The sequence below is a fragment of the Lactuca sativa genome, chromosome 2 (genome assembly GCF_002870075.4).
Source record: "Lactuca sativa cultivar Salinas chromosome 2, Lsat_Salinas_v11, whole genome shotgun sequence".
NCBI lineage: Eukaryota > Viridiplantae > Streptophyta > Magnoliopsida > Asterales > Asteraceae > Lactuca > Lactuca sativa.
This window is the reverse complement of record NC_056624.2, coordinates 127776020-127794975: the sequence shown is the minus strand read 5'-3', so window position 1 is coordinate 127794975 and position 18956 is coordinate 127776020. Positions and strand designations below refer to the sequence as shown.

Sequence of the window (18956 nt, the reverse complement as noted above, 5' to 3'; positions counted from 1 at the left end):
AGGCTACGTAGCAACAATATTATTGTATGAGAATCATTGGTGGCTTTGTCTGAATTGTGTTCTAATTGTCAGATGTGGATGGACTTTCTCAAGAGGAAGCAAGCATAATACACATGAAAAATGGAGAAGATGTCTAGATATGCGAATAGATTTAGCGGCAACAACCTATAGCGGCGATGAAACAGTTTTAGTGGCGGCACATTGGAGGGAAGTATTCACGATATTTTTTTTCGAGTATTAGCGATGACATATGTAGCTACTATTGTCGTCGCTGGTATTGTTGTGTACGATGCGTGTTTTCAGTTGTTAGATTAGGCACAAAATCGAAGGGTAGAGTTTAACACCTGAGATTCTGAGATAGGGTCGCTACTAAAGCCCAATATTCTTCTTATAATGCTTTTAAACTAAAGTCCAATAGTTTGTCATGATGATATTAACCTAACAAAATAAATGACAAACACGGAACGGATGGTTACCGTATGTATTTTATTTAATAGTATCAATTGTTTAAAAAAATAAAGAGTTTGAGGAAGGAAGGATACTTTTCTTTTAAGGAAAATTTTTATAGGATATTTAGTTATCAAATCTCACCTATATATGTATGTTTATCTCTTGTGATCTCAAAGAATCATGAGTCTATAAGGTTAGTCGATATGTTTAGTATAAATATCGGCGACATGATGCATTTAGGGTTTGAGTTATAATATTTATTCAAACAGATCGGCCCTATATATACCGCATGTATCTTAGATACCCTTCAAAAAAGTGCGCGACAGAGAGTGTGACCGACATGGGTCATTAGTTGCCGGCAGACCTCATCTACGACATCCTGTCAAGAATGTCGGTCAAATCTTTGGATCGGACCGGTGTGTATGCAAACAGTGGTGTAAGTATATCGATGAACCTAACCTTGCCATCATCCAGATGAATCGAGTAGCAGAAGAACCCATTCCGATCATGTTGAGAATGTACCCTGATCCTGGTTGCGACCTTCTAACTCTTTTTCGTATCACTAAATCCAAAAAAAATGTGGCGAAAAAGGACTCGGTTTTGGAGTTTGAATGTAAGGCGCCGTTCTATGAGTATAACAGACACAACATTAGAGGTTCTTGCAATGGGCTACTCTATTTATCAGAGTACAGCGACACCGACTTTCCTTCAACCACTCTGTCTGTGATCCATCCTCTAAGGAATCAACGTTATGAGTTGCCACCTATCAAGATAATGCAATCATCTGGCCTTGGTTTCGATGCTTCTACCAACACTTTCAAGATGTTGGCCTTAGCCTTGGTGAAGATTGGGAAGAGAATGTATACAGAGCATACCATGGTGCATGTCTTGGGCACCGACTCATGGCGAGAGATAACCCAAATCCCACGTTATCTCATGAAGGGTAAGGGTATATTCGCACATGCATGTTTGCATTGGTTAGGGTTTCATAGACAAATGAGGCATACTGTAAGTTTTGAGTTTTTTGAGCCATTACCACCCAATCACAGAAAGAAAGTGGTACGTTTTGATATAAGGAAGGAGGAATTCGGGCTGATTGATCCTCCTAGAAAAACAGGAGACGATTGGGTTGAAACTATGTTGGTTGATTTGCATGGTGAAGTTGGATTAGTGTATTATAGTACCCACTCCTTTAGCATGGAGTTGTGGGTATTGAAGCAGAATGATCAATGGATGATCCAATGTTAGTTTGATTCCAAACCACCTCTTACTTATGAATATATAGAGATTGTAGGTTTTTGGAACATTTCTGGAGACATTTTAGTAACAGCCGATGTTTGTTTACAAAGTCAAAAACGGGGGTTTCCATGAAGTCAATCTTGTTGGTTGGGAAGATAGATGGTCATATGTTCATATGTATCGGGGTAGCCTTTTTTCAGTTCATGGCATGAAGAAATGGGTGGCTTCTAGTTCTAGAAAAAGAAAAAGAAAAAGAAAAGAAAGAAAAAGAACCAGAATTCCATCAAAACTGATTTACCGTTTTTTGGATTTTTGTTAGGTAGTAGAGATTTAAGCAAGGGTCGATATTAGTACATATACTTATGACTATCCTTTAATAAGTTTATACATTTTGTGTTGAAAATTTTTGCCTTGTTGCTTTGGTAATATACATTGGTTCTACTTTAAGTTCTTGTCCAGTTGTCCCGGTACAATCAATCATAGATGATTATTAAACTTAGAAGCTCAACAAATAATATAATTGATGTGATGAGAATGTAACTTTAAATAAGATATAAAATAATCTTTAATTAACTCCTAGATAATACGACTTTAATGACATGCAAACTAGAAAAATACCGTCTCATCAAGACATAAAAAGATATAAAATAACATACTTGACATGAACTACACATTATCAAATATGCGCGAGTCTAATTTAATGACAGAAAAAATAAGAAAGTGCCAAGATTGGGATAAGATCATTACTCCTAAGGGCATCCACAATGCATTAAACTCTATAGAGTTCAATGGAGTGTCACATCATCATTTACTATTCCATACAACTCTATTCATTTTTATCTCACAATGCATTAAACTCTACAAGTTCAATGGAACATATTAAAAGAATATTTATTTAAAGATTTAAATACTTTCCTTTTTCCCATTGAACTCCAAATCCATTGAATGTTAAGGTGGCATTTCACAATGGTGGAGTTGTATCCATTGAATGACTAGTAGGCATGACACCTCATTCAACTATTTCATTAAACTCCCCATTGTGAATGCTCTAAGTTTATTTATTGGGAAGAATATAAGTGAACGAAAAAAAAAAAAAAAAAAAAAAAAAAAAAAAAAAAAAAGGAAGATCAATGTGAATACCTCTAATAAATTTATTGTAAATGAATATTTATTAAGGATAAGGGATACGGTCACACCCAACCCATTCAAAAAATGATGTCATCTCAGCATCATGTTAGCTCCACTACCAAACCACTAGCTCTCGGAAATGGTTACCACTCGACAACATTTTTTTTCTTTTTTTGACATTATTAGATTAAAATAAAAATATAATTCAAATAAAAACAGACATTAAATTAAAAACACATTACATTAATTTAAAACTCACAAATTTAAATCCTAAAATACTTAAAAAAACATAAAAATAAAATAAAATCCTAAATTACTTAAAAAACATAAAACATACCAACTAAAACATAAATATTAAAACCTAATTTCCATATTTATCGCGGACATGTTTTTAGATTTTTAGAAATATCGTTAGATTTTTCAGGTCGAGATCCGGTTGAGGCTTGTGTTTTTGATTTGAAGATCGGTAAGAATGATTTACCGTATGAGCTTCCTCCGTTGATTGGTATTTTTTCAAGAATACTTAGAGTTTTATTTATGGATTCCACAAGCCTGTCGTCGTTAGTTGCAATTGCTTTTCCGCTTGAATACGCCATCCGTTTTGCTTCGTCCCTTCCTAGTGGTCGACGAAGTTGGACTTCCGGTGGACCCTCTACCTCGGCAACCTCGAATTCATCATTGAGTTCTAGGCCAAAACCCACGTCTGAATCGGAAGTTCTTGGTCTTTTGTTGGAGCCAGTGGTCGAGTGGTCGAGTCTGAATGCAACGTCTCCATATTAAAGACTCATTTTGGACCCTTACAACAAACTTCCCACATTTTTTGGTGACCGAATGGTTTACCATTGTTGGTAACTATAAATTGGTAGCACGCAGTTGACAAAATGTTGAAGTCGTTGCAACCACCTTTCTGTATATTTTTTAGATTCTCAAATATATCATTAAACTTTGTGCAAGTCGCCCGTAGATCACACCATTTTCCGTTAACTGCATCGTACCACCGATCCGTTTGCCTTCCTAGTAGCGCTTGAAAGTGATCCAAAACATGATTCCAAAAACTTTCTCTGGATTGTGCGTTGCCTAAGTCACACGATATGAAAATCCAAACTTTCGCTAAAGTTTCCTCCTCTTCTTTGTTCCAAGCCACTGCTTTTTTCCCTTTTTCTTTTGGTTGCCTTCTTCGAGATGGTTGTGGTGTTTCTTGGACCCGTTCGTCGTCATTGCCGAGGTTTACAATTTGGGGTTGAGATAATAAACTTGAGATGACTGTGTTTGGAATTGTTGAGAAAGTTGAAAACCTTGAAATTGGAGTTAAATTAATTGTTGTTGTAGTTATGTTGGTAGAATTATGGGTCGTATGCAAGGTTAGTAAATAAAGATTATTGGATTGGAGAGTTCAACAATTGCATGTAAGTTTGATAATTACTTAGATTGTTTGGGGTATTTGGAGTGGATGGATATTTTGGTTTGGGTCCATTTTTGAAGAATAAATAAAGAAAGTAGACTGCTTTAGAAGTGTAAAATATAGTTAAAATGTGTAGTATTTATAGGTAAAAGATGTAAGATGTTATTAAAATTTAAAAGCTTAATAAAAAGAAAATTAAAAGTCGATTAAACAGTCAAACATACGACTGTTAGTTTCTCTCTCCTCCCCCGATTTGTTGTCTTCATCCGTGGATGGTGAAGCGAAACAACACACAACCACGTTTTGTTGGCACTTGTAATGATGAAGCTCAAAAATTTAGGATAATTAAGACTTGATTTGAACTCATATAAGTAATTTAGTTGATTCTAAGTTTCTAAGGTCTCTTTCAACAAAAAGATACAAATAACGGAAAAGACAAAGACGCACTTGTCATTCTAAACGGACTTAATAGTGTTATCACGTTTAATTAAAAAAGTGTGTCCCAAAAGGTTACAAATAACATTTGGAAGGACAAGCATTTACAACTGGAAAAAAAAAAAAGTTTCCTGTTGTTTGATATCAAGTCAGAAAAATATTTATCGACGTTCAAAAATAAAGTGTTGGATGTTTGGTAAAACCAAAAACACTCTCAAAAATAATTTTTAACTACTCTCAAAAAGCCATAATAAGCACTTTATCAAAAAGTAGTTATTGAGTTAAAAATAAGCAATCAACAAAACATTTCATAAAGTAGTAGTAGTAGTAGTAGAACAATTAAGAATAATAACATCTCATCATAAAGTACATTGTCTACCAACCAACAATGTTTAACAAAACTACTCGCCTCTCAAGGGCTAGGAGAAACATCCAAATCGGCTTCACCCCTCGAGTATCCACCACGAGCCACAGGACTCCGGCTCTGGTCCCTGGGTGTACCGCGCTGGTCCCGGTCCCTTACAGGGCTACGGATCGGGCTCCTCGATCTGTTGTAGGGCGGCGGTGACCGCTCAACAAGCGGGCTCCGGCTCCGACTCCTTGGCGACCCATCATAAGGTGGTGATCAGGGTCTCACCGGAGATTGTGAGTATAACCTTTCTCAACTGTGTCTTTTCTCTCGGGGAGAAATCGACCTATATAACCAAATTGTTTAATGAGAAAATTACCAAAATACCCTTGTGAATAATACAAGATTATATAAATTATAAAAGATATATTTTTTTTTTAATTTATTACCTCGCGTGTTGCTTTCGCTTTGGAGGAGGGGAGTATTCACGGCTGTGGGAGCGGGAAAGAGCGTAGCGTGGCGGTGGTGAGCAGGAGTAGCGCGGTAGAGGTGACCGCCTGCGATCGTTAGGACATCCAAATCCGTCTCTAAAATAATAAAAACTGTTAAAACCTCGGAATGGAATCAGTCAAGGAATGGAATGATTGATTACATTCCGATTCCATAATCTAATAATAAGGAAGTAAATTTAACTCCTTTCTCTTTGCCTCATATCAGTAGGCTTCTTTCTGTTCTCTTCAGCAAACACAACAGTCAGCTGTCTTCCCATAAGAATTTGACCATCCATTTGATATTTAGCTTCAGCAGCATCAGCGGGATCAAGAAATTGAACAAATCCAAACCCTCTTGGCTCCTTACAAAATAAAAAATTTATAAAAACAAAAAATTATAATGTCAAAACTCAAAAATAAGTTTGTGTTATTACCATGTAAGATTAAGGTTGTTTGATAATGTCAGCGAGAAAGAAAGTCTGACAAGATTTTACAAACAGCCTCATGGAAGTAAAAATTTATATAAAAATTAAAACTTTTAGTGATTTGAATGGTGATTAATCTCCATAAGTTAGTTCTTGATCTTTTGGTAATTTTTTCCTTACTAATCTAGTGATTCTATACACATATATACTAGTTTTGTTACAATTACACACAATAAAATGTGCTAATATCCATAGGATATTTCGACCTTCAAGTGTTCTTCAAGTGTCTTTAAGTGTTCTTAGCTTGAAATTATTCATCTTCACCTCTTTATCCACCAAGAAAAACACTCAATGTGAGTTCATACCCCTTATTTTCGTTTTTATCCAAGTTTTAGGGGGAAGTACAAGTAAAATTGTATAATAATACAAGTTGTTATAGATGCTTTATCTTTATGTTGTGTAAAAGTGTTATCGACATGAAATAATTTTATTACCTAGTATTATGAACATTTGTGTGTGGTATGTTGGTTAAAATACAAATATATGAAAAATGAGTATAAGCATGATATATGTTCTTAAGGAAAGTCATAAAAACAAAACTATAAAAACTAGGGTTTTTATTAACATAATATGACTTTTCTAGCAAAAATGGTTAAAACCAAGTTATTACTCTATTTTTGTGGGATATAAATCAAAATATGTTATTTTGGACATACGTTATGAAACTAGTTAGAAATACCAAGGATTTGGTTTTACAAAAAGAAACCTTAAAAATCTATTATTTTCTATAAAAAAAAAAAATAAGGTTTTCTAACAAAAATGGTCATAACCAGGTTATGGTACCATTTTTGTGAGATTTGACCTAAAATATGTTGTTTTATTCATATAAGGTTATCAATGGTATGTTAATCACATGTGGTTATATATATATATATATATATATATATATATATATATATATATATATATATATATGGGTAAAGTGAATATACCTAACAACCTTATATAAGCTTAGGTACCTAACCTCATCAAACTACGTCATTTTGCATTAAATTTTCATTGCAATCATCCAAGTTTCTTAAACTTCATCCCTAAACTTGATTTACTTCAAAAAAATTTGGAAATTCATCATTATATTTCTCCTACATCCTTTCATTTGTAGCGGTAGGATATGAAGTCTATCAGGTGGTATTCGATAGAAAGACGTGATGTAAAAAAAAAGATATTGGTGAAAGTCCAAAGATTTTGGAAGTAATCAAGTTATGAGGTTAAACTTTAAGAACCTTAGGCAAATATAATGTAAATATGATACACACCGATGTAGTATTATGGAGTTAGGTACCTAAGCTTATATAAGGTTGTTAGGTATATTCACTTTACCCTATATATATATATATATATATATATATATATATATATGTTTAAATATACGAGAAATAACTATTGAATCGAGACCGCAAAAACAAATTGCATCAATATAAATCATGTGTGGTTAGATATATATATAATCACACGTGATTATATACACAAGAACACAAATAAATAATAGAGATAAAATTTTATTCTAACCACATACAATCATATTGACTATAGATGATTATATATATTTAATCACATATAATCATATGTGATTAAATACAATAGAACAACACTTGAATTGAAAATATGAAAATGAATCTTGTCCACATAAAATATAATCACATGTGATTATATGTATCTAATCATATATGATTTATGTGATTAAAATTCATATAATCACATATGATTTATGTGATTGTATGTATTTAAATACACGAGAACAACTATTGAATCGCATATGATTTATGTTGACAAGATTTATTATTGCGCTCTCGATTCAATAATTGTTCTTTGTCAACTTTAATCATATGTGACTAAATACATCTAATCACATGTGATTTTATGTATCTAATCACATATGATTTATATGGACAAAAAATTATTGTGTCTATATAAATCATATGTGATTTGACACATAAGATCACATGTGATTATATATATGAGAACAACCATTGAATCAAAAACACGAAAACAAATCTTTGTTCACACAATCACTCTAACTATGTGTTGTTAAATACATATAATTAGATGTGATTAAATACATGAGAAAAACTATTGAATGGAAAATATGAAAACGAATCTTGTTTATATAAATCATATATGATTAGATACATACAATCATATGTGATTATATACACGACAACAAATATTCCAAAAACACGAAAACAAATCTTTATCCAAATTAATCATATGTGATTAAATATATCTAATCGCGTGTGATTATATGAATCTAATCACATATGATTTATGTGGACACAATTCAGTTTTGTTTTGTCGATCAATAGTTGTTCTAATGTATTTTATCACATGTGATTATATGTATAATCGTATGTGATTAAGTACATGAGCACAACTATTGAATCGAGAAGGCAAAAATGAATCTTGTCCACCATAAATCATATGTGGTTATATACATATAATCATATGTGATTATATGTATCCAATCACATATGATTTACGTGGACAAGATTCGTTATCATGTTCTCGATTCAATTATTGTTTTTCTCAACTTTAATCATATGTGATTAAATGTATCTAATCACATGTGAGTATATGTATCTAATCACATATGATTTATATGAACAAAAAGAATATTGTCCATATAAATCATATGTGATTAGATACATATAATCACATGTGATTAGATACATATAATCACATGTGATTATATACACTAGAACAAATATTGAATCATATGTGATTAAATACATATAATCATATATTAATAAATACATGAGAAAAATTATTGAATAGAAAATACGAAAACGAATCTTTATCCAAATATTGAACCAAGAAAGCGAAAACAAATCTTTATCCAAATTAATCATATGTGATTAAATACATATAATCACATATGATTTATGTGGACATAATTCATTTTTTCTTTGTCGATTTAATAATTGTTCTCATGTAATTTATCACATGTGATTATATGTATAATTGTATGTAATTAAGTACATGAGCACAACTATTGAATCGAGAAGGAAAAATTGAATCTTGTCCACCTCAAATCATATGTGATTATATACATATAATCACATGTGATTAATTACACAAAAGAAATTATTCAGTCTAAGCCGCAAAAATAAATATTGTCTACATAAATCATATCTGATTAAATACATATAATCACATGTGATTATATTTATCCAATCATATATGATTTATGTGGATAAGATTCATTGTCACATTTTTGATTCAATAATTGTTCTTTGTCCACTGTAATCATATGTGATTAAATACGTATAATCATATGTGATTATATGTATCTAGTCACATATGATTATACGGACAAAAAATAATGATGTCTATATAAATCATATGCTATTAGATACATATAATCACATATGATTATATACACAAAAACAACTAGTGAATTGAGAACACAAAGATAAATATTATCCACATAAATCATATGTGATTAAATGCATATAATCACATGTGATTATATGTATCTAATCACATATAATTTATGTGGAAAATATTTATTTTGCGTTCTCGATTCAGTTGTTGTTCTTGTGTGCTTAATTACATGAGATTATATGTATCTAATTAGATATGATTTATATGGACAATATTCATTTTCACATTCTTGTTCAATAGTTGTTCTTGTACATTTTGTCACATATGATTTCTGTACACAAGATTCATTTTCTCGTTTTTGATTAAATAGTTTTTCTTTTTCCACATTAATCATAGATTAATACATACAATCACATATGATTAAATACATAAGAAAAAAATATTGAATCATGAATATCATCAACATAAATCATATGCGATTTGATACGTATAATCACATGTGATTAAGTACATGAGTACAACTATTGAATTGAGAAATAAATAATGAAACTTGTCTACATAAATCACATGTGATTAAATAAATATAATCACATGTGATTAAATATATTAGAACAATTATTGAATCGATGCAAGAATAAATATTTTACATAAGAATATATGTGATTAAATAAATATAATCACAGGTGATTAAGTATATAAGAACAACTATTGAATCAACACGTGAAAACAAATATTTTCCATGTAAACCATATGTGATTAAATATATATAATCACATGTGATGTAATGCACGATGTCAATTATTAAATCGAAAACACGAAAATGAATACGGCCCAAGTAAATAATATTTTATTAAATACATATAATCACGTGTAATTATATGCATCTAATCACATACGATTTACATGGACAATATTCATTTTTGCATTCTCTAGTCACTAGTTTTTCACGTATATTTAATCACATGTGATTATATGTATTTAATAACATATAAATCATATATGATTCAATACATATAATCACATGTGATTATATACACGAGAAAAACTAATGAATCAAAAATACAATAACAAATCTTTGTAAGTGATAGGTGGTGGTGCTATGTGGTGATGGGTGGTGGTGGGTGGTTGCAAGTGGTGGTGATAGTGATGGGTGGTGGTTTTGGTGGGTGTGTGTGGGTGGTGGTGGCGGGTGGTGATGACGGTGAGTGGTGATGGTGGTGGTAGTTGGTGGTGGTGGTGGTGGTGGTGGTGCCGGGTGGTGGTGGGTGGTGGGTAGTGATGGGTGGTGGTGGGTAGTGATGAGTGATGGTGGTTGTGATGGTGGGTGATGGTTGTGGTGGGTGGTGGTGGTGGGTAGTGGTTGGTGGTAGTAGGTAGTGATGGGTGGTAGGTAATAGTTGGTGGTGGTGGTGGGCGGTGGATATGGGTGGTGGAGGTGGGTGGTTGTGGTAGGTGGTAGTGCTTGGGTGGTGATGGTGGTAGTGGGTAGTGATGGGTGGTGGGTGGTGGTTAGTGATGGGTGGTGGTGGCGGGTAGTGGAGGTGGGTGGTGGTTGGTGGGGATGGGTAGTGATGGGTGGTGGTGGTGGTGGTGGCGGGTGGTGGTGATGGCCGGTAGGTAGTGGTTATGGGTGGTGGTGGCAAGCGGTTGTGATGGGTGGTGGATGTGGGTAGTGGTGGTGGTTGGGTGGTGATGGTGGTGGTAGGTAGTGATGGGTGGTAGGTGGTGGTGGTTAATGATGGGTCGTGGTGGTGGTTGGGTGGCGGGTGGTTGTGGGTGGTGGGTAGTGATGGGTGGTGATGGTTGGTGGTAGTTGTGGTGGTGGGTGGTGGTTGTGGTGGGTGAGTAGTAGGTGGTGGCGGGTGGTGGCGGTGGTGGTGGGTAGTGGTTGGTAGTGATGGGTGGTAATGGCGGGTAGTGGTAATGGGTGGTAGGTAATGGTTGTTGGTGGTGGTGGTGGGCGGTGGTGATGAGTGGTAGAGGTGGGTGGTGGTGGTGGTTGGGTGGTGATGGTGGTAGCTGGTGATGGTGGTGGCGGGTGGTGGTGGGTGGTGATGGGTGGTGGGTTGTGGTGATTAGTGATGGGTGGTGTTTGTTGGGTAACGGGTGGTGGTGGGTGGTGGGTAGTGATGAGTGGTGATGGTTGGTGGTGGGTAGTGGTTGTGGTCGGTGGGTGGTGGCAGGTGAAAGGTAATGGTTGTTAGTGGTGGTGGTGGGCGGTAGTGATGGGTGGTGGAGGTGGGTGGTGGTGGCGGGTGGTGGTGGTTGGGTGGTGTTGGTGGTGGTGATGGTGGCAGGTGGTGGTGGTGGTGAGTGGTGGGTAGTGATGGGTGGTGGGTGGTAGTTAGTGATGGGTGGGGGTGGCGGGTGGTGGTTGTGGGTGGTGGTTGGTGGTGGTGGGTGGTGGTGGCGGGTGGTGGGTGGTGGTGGCGGGTGGTGGTGATGGGTGGTAGGTAGTGGTTGTAGGTGGTGGTGGCAGACGGTGGTGATTGGTGGTGGAGGTGTGTGGGGGTGGTGGTGGTTGGGTGGTAATGGTGGTGAGTGGTGATGGTGGATGGTGGTTGGTGGTGGGTGGTGGTTAGTGGTGGTGGTGGTTAGTGATGGGTGGTGGTGTTGGTTGGGTGGCGAGTGGTATTAGTTAGTGGGTGTTTTACTTGTTTATAACTATTTTTTGATTTATATGAATATTATTTTATAAATTTAATTAAAAAAAATTGTGTTTTTCAAATTTGTTTTCAAATATTCTCACGATAAGAAATGTTCTCGATTGAACGCTCCCATATATATATATATATATATATATATATATATATATATATATATATATATATATATATATATATATATATATATATATATATATATATATATATATATATATATATATATCCGGTAATAAATCTTTTTTGGTAGGAATGTAAGAAATTTTTTTTCGACTTATTTTTTTCGCGAACAAAACAAATGAATCAATAATAACATGATTTATCAAAAAAAATCCCGAAAAAGCGTTTCGATGATCATTTTTATGATGATTTTGTTGATATTCACTAAAATTGTTATAAAAGTGAATTTTTTTTCTTGATTTACCTAAAAGTGAATCATGAAGGTGTTCTTTTCAGAATTTTTTCTTGTGCATCATCTTACTTTTGAATCATCTAATGATTCATTTCATTTTTTTGCTAAGAAAATATACATATAAAAAATTTCTTACCTTCCTTCCAAAATTTTCCTTCTCATTTGATCTTGACTATATATATATATATATATATATATATATATATATATATATATATATATATATATATATATAGTTTATGTGTCATTAACACTATTATAACATTTTGGGACAAGACAATATAATTATATAAAAGTATATAATTATTATACACTATGTGAATGCTATGGAAAAGTGTCAGATATAAAGGTTTTCATTACACTAACACGTAAACTTGTTGAAACAATTATGTGAGACAAAGTCTTCACCATACCTACCAGAGTACATACTAAAGTCCTGAATGATAACCAGAATCTCGGTAAGAGAGCGTGACATTTGTGTATAGATCTATACGAGACTGACAATTTTGCACCTAAGTTGCTAGCTACAGCTAGACCGGCAGGTCTGGGGTGGCAAATGCTTAACATTCCGACGCCTGAAGAACGTCGCAGCAGGCCAACTTCGGTTTTAGCATGGTTGTAACAACTCACATGGGAAATCAACAATACATTTAGTTTATGGGGTAACATGCATTCAAATTGTTTTATATAATAACAAACCTACGTAATACTATTTTAAGTATAAAAATACATATACATTTTCGATCTTAGGGTTTTTAAGACTACAACTCATAAAATGTGTTTTCATTTGTCTGGGTTACATGAGTTTACATATATGTTAATAAGTACATAGCAGTAGATTACATCCAAAACTTGGTTTCCTAACTATTACAACCAATTTAGGGCACGAATGGTTGTTATATATGGAGGCGTGTAATGAACAGTCAGAGTATTGTGGTGTAACCATGCAAACACAAAAACAAAATCGTTCCATCCATGTCAGTGTTAACATTCCTTTATTTGATAATGTGTCTCTTTAAACCAGGTAAAATAGGTTGTAATGACTAAAACGACAGGTCACTTCCAACTTTATGCCCCAAAAAACACCAAAAATAGTTGAGACTAATTCGACAAATTCCAAAAACATTATAGGGCTAAATTGTCATTTTCCCTAAAAAAAAATATATTGCATCATTTTGTAGGCGGAATCACAAAAGTTAAACAAAAAAAATACATGATAAAGAATTATCAATTGGGATTACAAACCCACTTACCATGGAAGATAGCGCCAATGACAAACAAAACAACTTGTCCTCTTTGTGAGAATGATGTGTATTGGAGAAGGTGACGGGTATCTTGAAGAGGTGTTCCTCATTATGTGGTGGCAAATTTAAAATTTCAGAAATAAGTAATTGTTTAGTCTAATTACCCCTAAGAAAGCCCTTGTTTTGACATTATTGTTAAGTATGCTTACTCATAATAGATGTAAGTGTTCTTTTTAGTTGTGTCACATGGTTTGCAAATCACTTCTTTGGTTGTCAAATAATCAATTGACTTTGTTTTATCCTTGGCTTCTTGCTAGTTTTATAAAACCATTGCCATTCTAAAACACATATATGGTGGATAAAGTAATTTTCATCCCACCAAAATTAAGTTTATGCCACGTCATCACCACATCCCCATATTAGAATTATAGATAGATTCTATCTATATAGTCACAATTAAGCAACACAAGATTAAAATTGTCTAACCAACACAATTCAAAAACAAACATTCATAAAGTAGTAGTAGTAGTAGTAGAACAAGAACAATAACATCTCATCATAAAGTACATTACCATTGTCTACCAACCAACAATCATGTTTCACAAAACTACTCACCTCTCACGGGCTAGGAGAAACATCCACATCGGCTTCACCCCTCGAGTATCCACCACCCCGAGCCACTGGGCTACGGCTCCGGCTCCGGCTCGGGTCCCTGGGTGCACCGCGCCGGTCCCTTACAGGGCTACGGCTCGGGCTCCTTGACCCGTTGTAGGGCGGCGGTGACCGGTCAACGGGCGGACTTCTGCTCCGGCTCCTTGGCGGCCCATCGTAAGGCGGTGACCGCGGTCTCACCGGAGACTGTGAGTATGACCTCTCTCGACTATGTCTTTTCTCTCTAGGTGAAATTGACCTATTTAGCAAAAAATTGTTAATGAGAAAATTACCAAAATACCCTTGTGAATGATACAATTTTTATTAATTTATTACCTAACGTGTTGCTTTCGCTTTGGAGGAGGGGAGTATTCACGGCTGTGGGACCGCGAACGAGCGTAGCGTGGCGGTGGAGAGCGGGAGTAGCGCGGTGGGGGTGACCGCCTACGATCGCTAGGCCTTCCGGATCCGCCTCTGAAATAATAAAAATTGTTACAACCTCGGAATGGAAGCGGTCAAGGAATGGAATGAGTGATTACATTCCGATTCCTTTAAGAAAAACGACTAGCTTTTGCAATCAACTTAAAAAATCTACTTGTTATAAAAACTAAAAAAAAAATAATAATTTAATAATAAGGAAGTAGATTTACCTCCTTTCTCTTTGCCTCATGTCAGTAGGCTTCTTTCGGTTCTCTTCAGCAAACACAACAGTCAACTGTCTGCCCATAAGAATTTGACCATCCATCTGATATTTAGCTTCAGCAGCATCAGCGGGATCAAGAAATTGAACAAATCCAAACCCTCTTGGCTCCCTACAAAATAAAATAAAAAATAAATTATAAAAACAAAAGTTATAATGTCAAAACTCAAAAATAAGTTTGTTTAACAGCCGAACCAAAGTAAAAAAATTATATAAAAATTAAAAGTTTTAGTGATTTGAATGGTGGTTATGGTTAATTGGTTATGATTATTGTTATTGTTATTTGTTAATGTTATTATCATCATAAGCAGATAAAGCAAGCACATGGCTGCTGACCTTGCAAATGTGAATATTAATATGACTTTGACTTTGACTTGAAATTCTTCAAGACTTGAAATCTTGATATCTTCCAAATGAAATCAAACTCTAATTTCCTTCTCTCATCTTCACTACTCTTATTACTTGAATCATGTCTTCAAAACTTTTAACTGTTGAATCTCAACAACTTAATATAAAACCCAATTTGAGACAACATAATAACATGGTATCATACTTTTTAGTGTGTAGAAACTAAAAAACAATTTTGGATAAAGTTTTTACTTTTTAGTGTGTAGAAAGTAAAAAAGATATAAATTTGTTATGATTGTTTATTTATTATTAGCTCACCCGCTGTAATAGTCCCTTGGCAAATAGATGTCTTTTAAGGGACCAAATTGTCCAAAAGGCCTTCTGAGATCTTCAGGCCTGAAAATATTAATATTAATAATTAATAATTAATTATAAAACAATAAGAACATATAAACTTATCACAATGTTTTGACATTTGACAAATAGTGTGTAAGTAAGAACAAACCTGCAATCATGGCGAAGATTGCGAACTAAAAGACTGGTTGGAAGATCTCTATCTCTTCCACGGCCACCACCGCCGCCTCCTCCACCACCACCACCATAGCGACCCCTTGGACTGGGGCTCCTTCCTCTCCTCCCATGGCCACCCCTGGGAGGTGAAGGAGAGTAGCTCCTTCCACCCATTTACTGAAAGTGATGTTCAATAATATGAGAAAACAATAGAAAATTTGTATCAATATAAGAATAGAAGAATGCTCCACATAAAAGAAAGAACTATTATGAAGATAAAACACAGAGATGGAGTTCTTATAGAATGAAACTCATCAATTGATTGTCAGCTTAAAACCTTAGTTATACAGTTCCAGATAGTATAAATGCTCAAATTTATGAAGATAAACAGTTCATTAACAAGTATGAAATGTCTATCTTCAACTATATCCCTTTCACTGAAACATTGGCTAAATGACCTAATAAAAGTGCAAAATAACGCCAGTTAACATGAAATTTTGAGGCTTTAGCTATGAAATACAATTACATTATTTCTTCACAAAGCAAATTGGTAAGCTAAGCACTCAGAGCCGAAAAAGAATCAATACATAATCAAGAAAGTTATAAAGTTCGTTAGCAAACCCTAATACCGATAAGTAAATGAATAGAAGTTTGAAATTACGTGCGTAAGCAACTATCAGTGATATATTCACCAAATTATCCAAAAACAAAGGCGAGTATGATATGAATTAGCAAGCATAGAAGGAGAAAAAGATAACGAAGTGAAATACGACGATTCCGAATGTAAACGAAAACGAGATCCGGAAGAAATTAAAAGTGCTTTTCTAATCACATGAGAGATTGATTTGAGTTCAAAAGAAGAGGTAGAAAATACCTGTAAATTATGCAGAAGAGATCTCGACGATTTGGAAGAAGACCGCGAGAGGATGACTCGAGTGATGAAGACGGCGAGGATATGCCGACTGGGGTTTTTATTTGCTAGGGCAACTTTTCGAAAAGACAAATTGAAAGATATTCCAACAATTTCATGAATAGTCCTTCAACTATTTAAAGATATTTACTCAATTCAAAAGTTCCAAAATAAAATACAAATAAAGTAGGTGTTTGGGATTGTATTCTCGAAACTAATTATTTATGTGATTTTGTTTAAGTGGTAATTTAAAAGGGTGATATGATTGTTGTAATTTAAGTAACGAACTTTTGTAATAAGTTTTGGACCTATTGTAAGTTGTAACAGTAACGATTATTGGACTTTAATAACCAGAAAAAAAGCTTTTATCATACATGGTAATCATGTTTTTTTTAGTTCGATATGAGCATGATGTTTGTAAATCATGGTATTACAAAAATATTGCTATTATTTTTTAATGTACTACTTGTGATAGTCATGTATTACATGAGTTAATTTAAAAAGAAATTAAGTATAAAGGTTTAAATATTTAAGAACTATGTAACATTCCAAAAATCTCAACAAATTTAGAGGTCGTTTGATAGTTGCTAATTGGGTTTGAATTGACTGGGTTAGAAGTTTTGATTGAATTAACTCCTGACTGAATTTTGTTGTTTGATTTTGCTTCTGGCTGACTGTGCAAAATGACTATATTACCCTCAATCAACATTTTTATAATAATTCCTTTATGTAGGTCCGGTCCATAGATTTTCAATCCCCTAGCGAAAAAACTTAATTATGCCCCATGTTTTATTGCTTATTAATGCAAATAAACATTATTTGCTATATAAATAAACATTATTTGCTATATTAATTCAGATTTTGTACCATTTAAAGCAGAACTGATAGGAGAAGAGGATAAATTACAATAGGCTGGAAAAAAACCATGAGAAGATTGAAATTCCAATGATTTGCTCGTATTGTGTATGAACTAGGAAACACCAAGACAACAAATTGTTTAAATTCAAGCATAAATATAAGATAGACAAGACGTAACTGGAACCTTTTATTGCAACAATTGTTTAAGAAATCTCAGTCGAAAATTATCCATACAATTAGAAATTTTGAATCAATTGTTATCTATCCATGACATAGAAAGACTTATAAATACAATCACTAGAGTAATTATTATCCACATACCTTGATATTACTAGCACCAAAAGTTTCTATATGAGCATCATTGGAAAACAAATTGCATCACTTGATATATAAACATACATACCAGAAGAGCATGGAAGAACATGAAAACGATATGTAAGAACATCAAAAATATGAAATCTTCCCAGCCAACACTCCATTAAATCAAAACATTAATTTCAGGAATCGATTTCAAGGAAGAACATGAAAAGGAAATGGATAACCTGTTATTGAAGAAGATGACTTGATAATAATAAATTTCATAAACTATTTCATGAATCAATTTCAAAAACTATTTCATGAAATCGATTTCATGAACCGATTAAAGAGAAGAAGAATGGTGATGATGGAAGAACTCCCTGGCAGGAAGAAGCATACTACAGAAGACACTGGCGATGGTACAGGGGATGAGCAAACTTCAGCGAAGACAAAAGTGGGAGAGGGAGAAACGATGGGGTTTATCGTTCACGATCGAGCATTCAAAGTATCAGGGCAAAATGGGGTAATTTTCCAGTCAGTGTCGTTTTTACTCCAGACCGAATCAGACTATTATCCACAACCGAATCAGAGAATTGGACCAGTTCAGGCACGGTTTATCCTTTTATTAAACGGGCTAACCGGACCGAGTTAGCCAAAAGTGCTGACTGGACCCAGTCGGCTATATATCAAACGGGCCCTTAAACTTTTCAAAACAACTCGTTTATTAACAAAAGTGTTTACAAAAACATTGTTTCCAGAACATGATTAAAATCAGAGTCTACCAAGATCTAATATGTTGTAAAACCAATGATGTATACGGTCATGCCTTCGACTTGTCACGATTCATCTGAAGAACCAATACGATAAACAACAACAACATGTACTAGGTCCACAGCTAAAAGATTGCATTACCCTTGAGCTCACAGTATGAGTCTAGCTTGTCTATCGGGCCCATAGCTCATATTTGGCCTGCTCCTGAGCCCACGACATAAGTCTGGCTTGCCCTCATGCCCACAACTTATGTCTAGCTTACTCCCCAACACAAATAGTCTTCGGACTGTAA

General features: G+C 34.4%; 2 protein-coding genes and 1 pseudogene across 2 annotated transcripts; 1 reads left to right on the top strand and 2 right to left on the bottom strand.

Annotated features, from left to right (window-relative positions):
• The first annotated feature begins 924 nt into the window (after positions 1 to 924).
• Positions 925 to 1698, top strand: LOC111898643 (uncharacterized). Its single transcript, XM_023894545.1, has one exon. The coding sequence runs from the start codon at positions 925 to 927 to the stop codon at positions 1696 to 1698; it is 774 nt and encodes a 257-aa protein (XP_023750313.1).
• Positions 1699 to 5066: 3368 nt separating this feature from the next.
• Positions 5067 to 6000, bottom strand: LOC111898644 (serine/arginine-rich SC35-like splicing factor SCL33; annotated as a pseudogene).
• An 8075-nt stretch (positions 6001 to 14075) lies between these two features.
• Positions 14076 to 16860, bottom strand: LOC111898591 (serine/arginine-rich SC35-like splicing factor SCL30A). Its single transcript, XM_023894485.3, has 6 exons — positions 16703 to 16860; positions 15824 to 16005; positions 15637 to 15714; positions 14921 to 15082; positions 14607 to 14744; positions 14076 to 14529 (listed from the first exon to the last, which is right to left on the bottom strand). Exons 2-6 carry the CDS (start codon positions 16000 to 16002, stop codon positions 14238 to 14240), a joined length of 849 nt encoding a protein of 282 aa, XP_023750253.2. The 5' UTR covers positions 16003 to 16005; positions 16703 to 16860; the 3' UTR covers positions 14076 to 14237.
• Between the last annotated feature and the right edge of the window lie 2096 nt (positions 16861 to 18956).

Bases quoted from the DNA above. Each gene is read 5' to 3' on its own strand.
- LOC111898643 (XM_023894545.1), top strand. From the start codon at position 925: ATGAATCGAGTAGCAGAAGAACCCATTCCGATCATGTTGAGAATGTAC.
- LOC111898591 (XM_023894485.3), bottom strand. From the start codon at position 16,002: ATGGGTGGAAGGAGCTACTCTCCTTCACCTCCCAGGGGTGGCCATGGG. The intron at 15,715-15,823 runs GTTTGTTCTTAC...TAATATTTTCAG, and splicing joins AATCTTCGCCATGATTGCAG to GCCTGAAGATCTCAGAAGGC. The intron at 14,530-14,606 runs GTAATAAATTAA...TTTGCTAAATAG, and splicing joins AAGCGAAAGCAACACGTTAG to GTCAATTTCACCTAGAGAGA.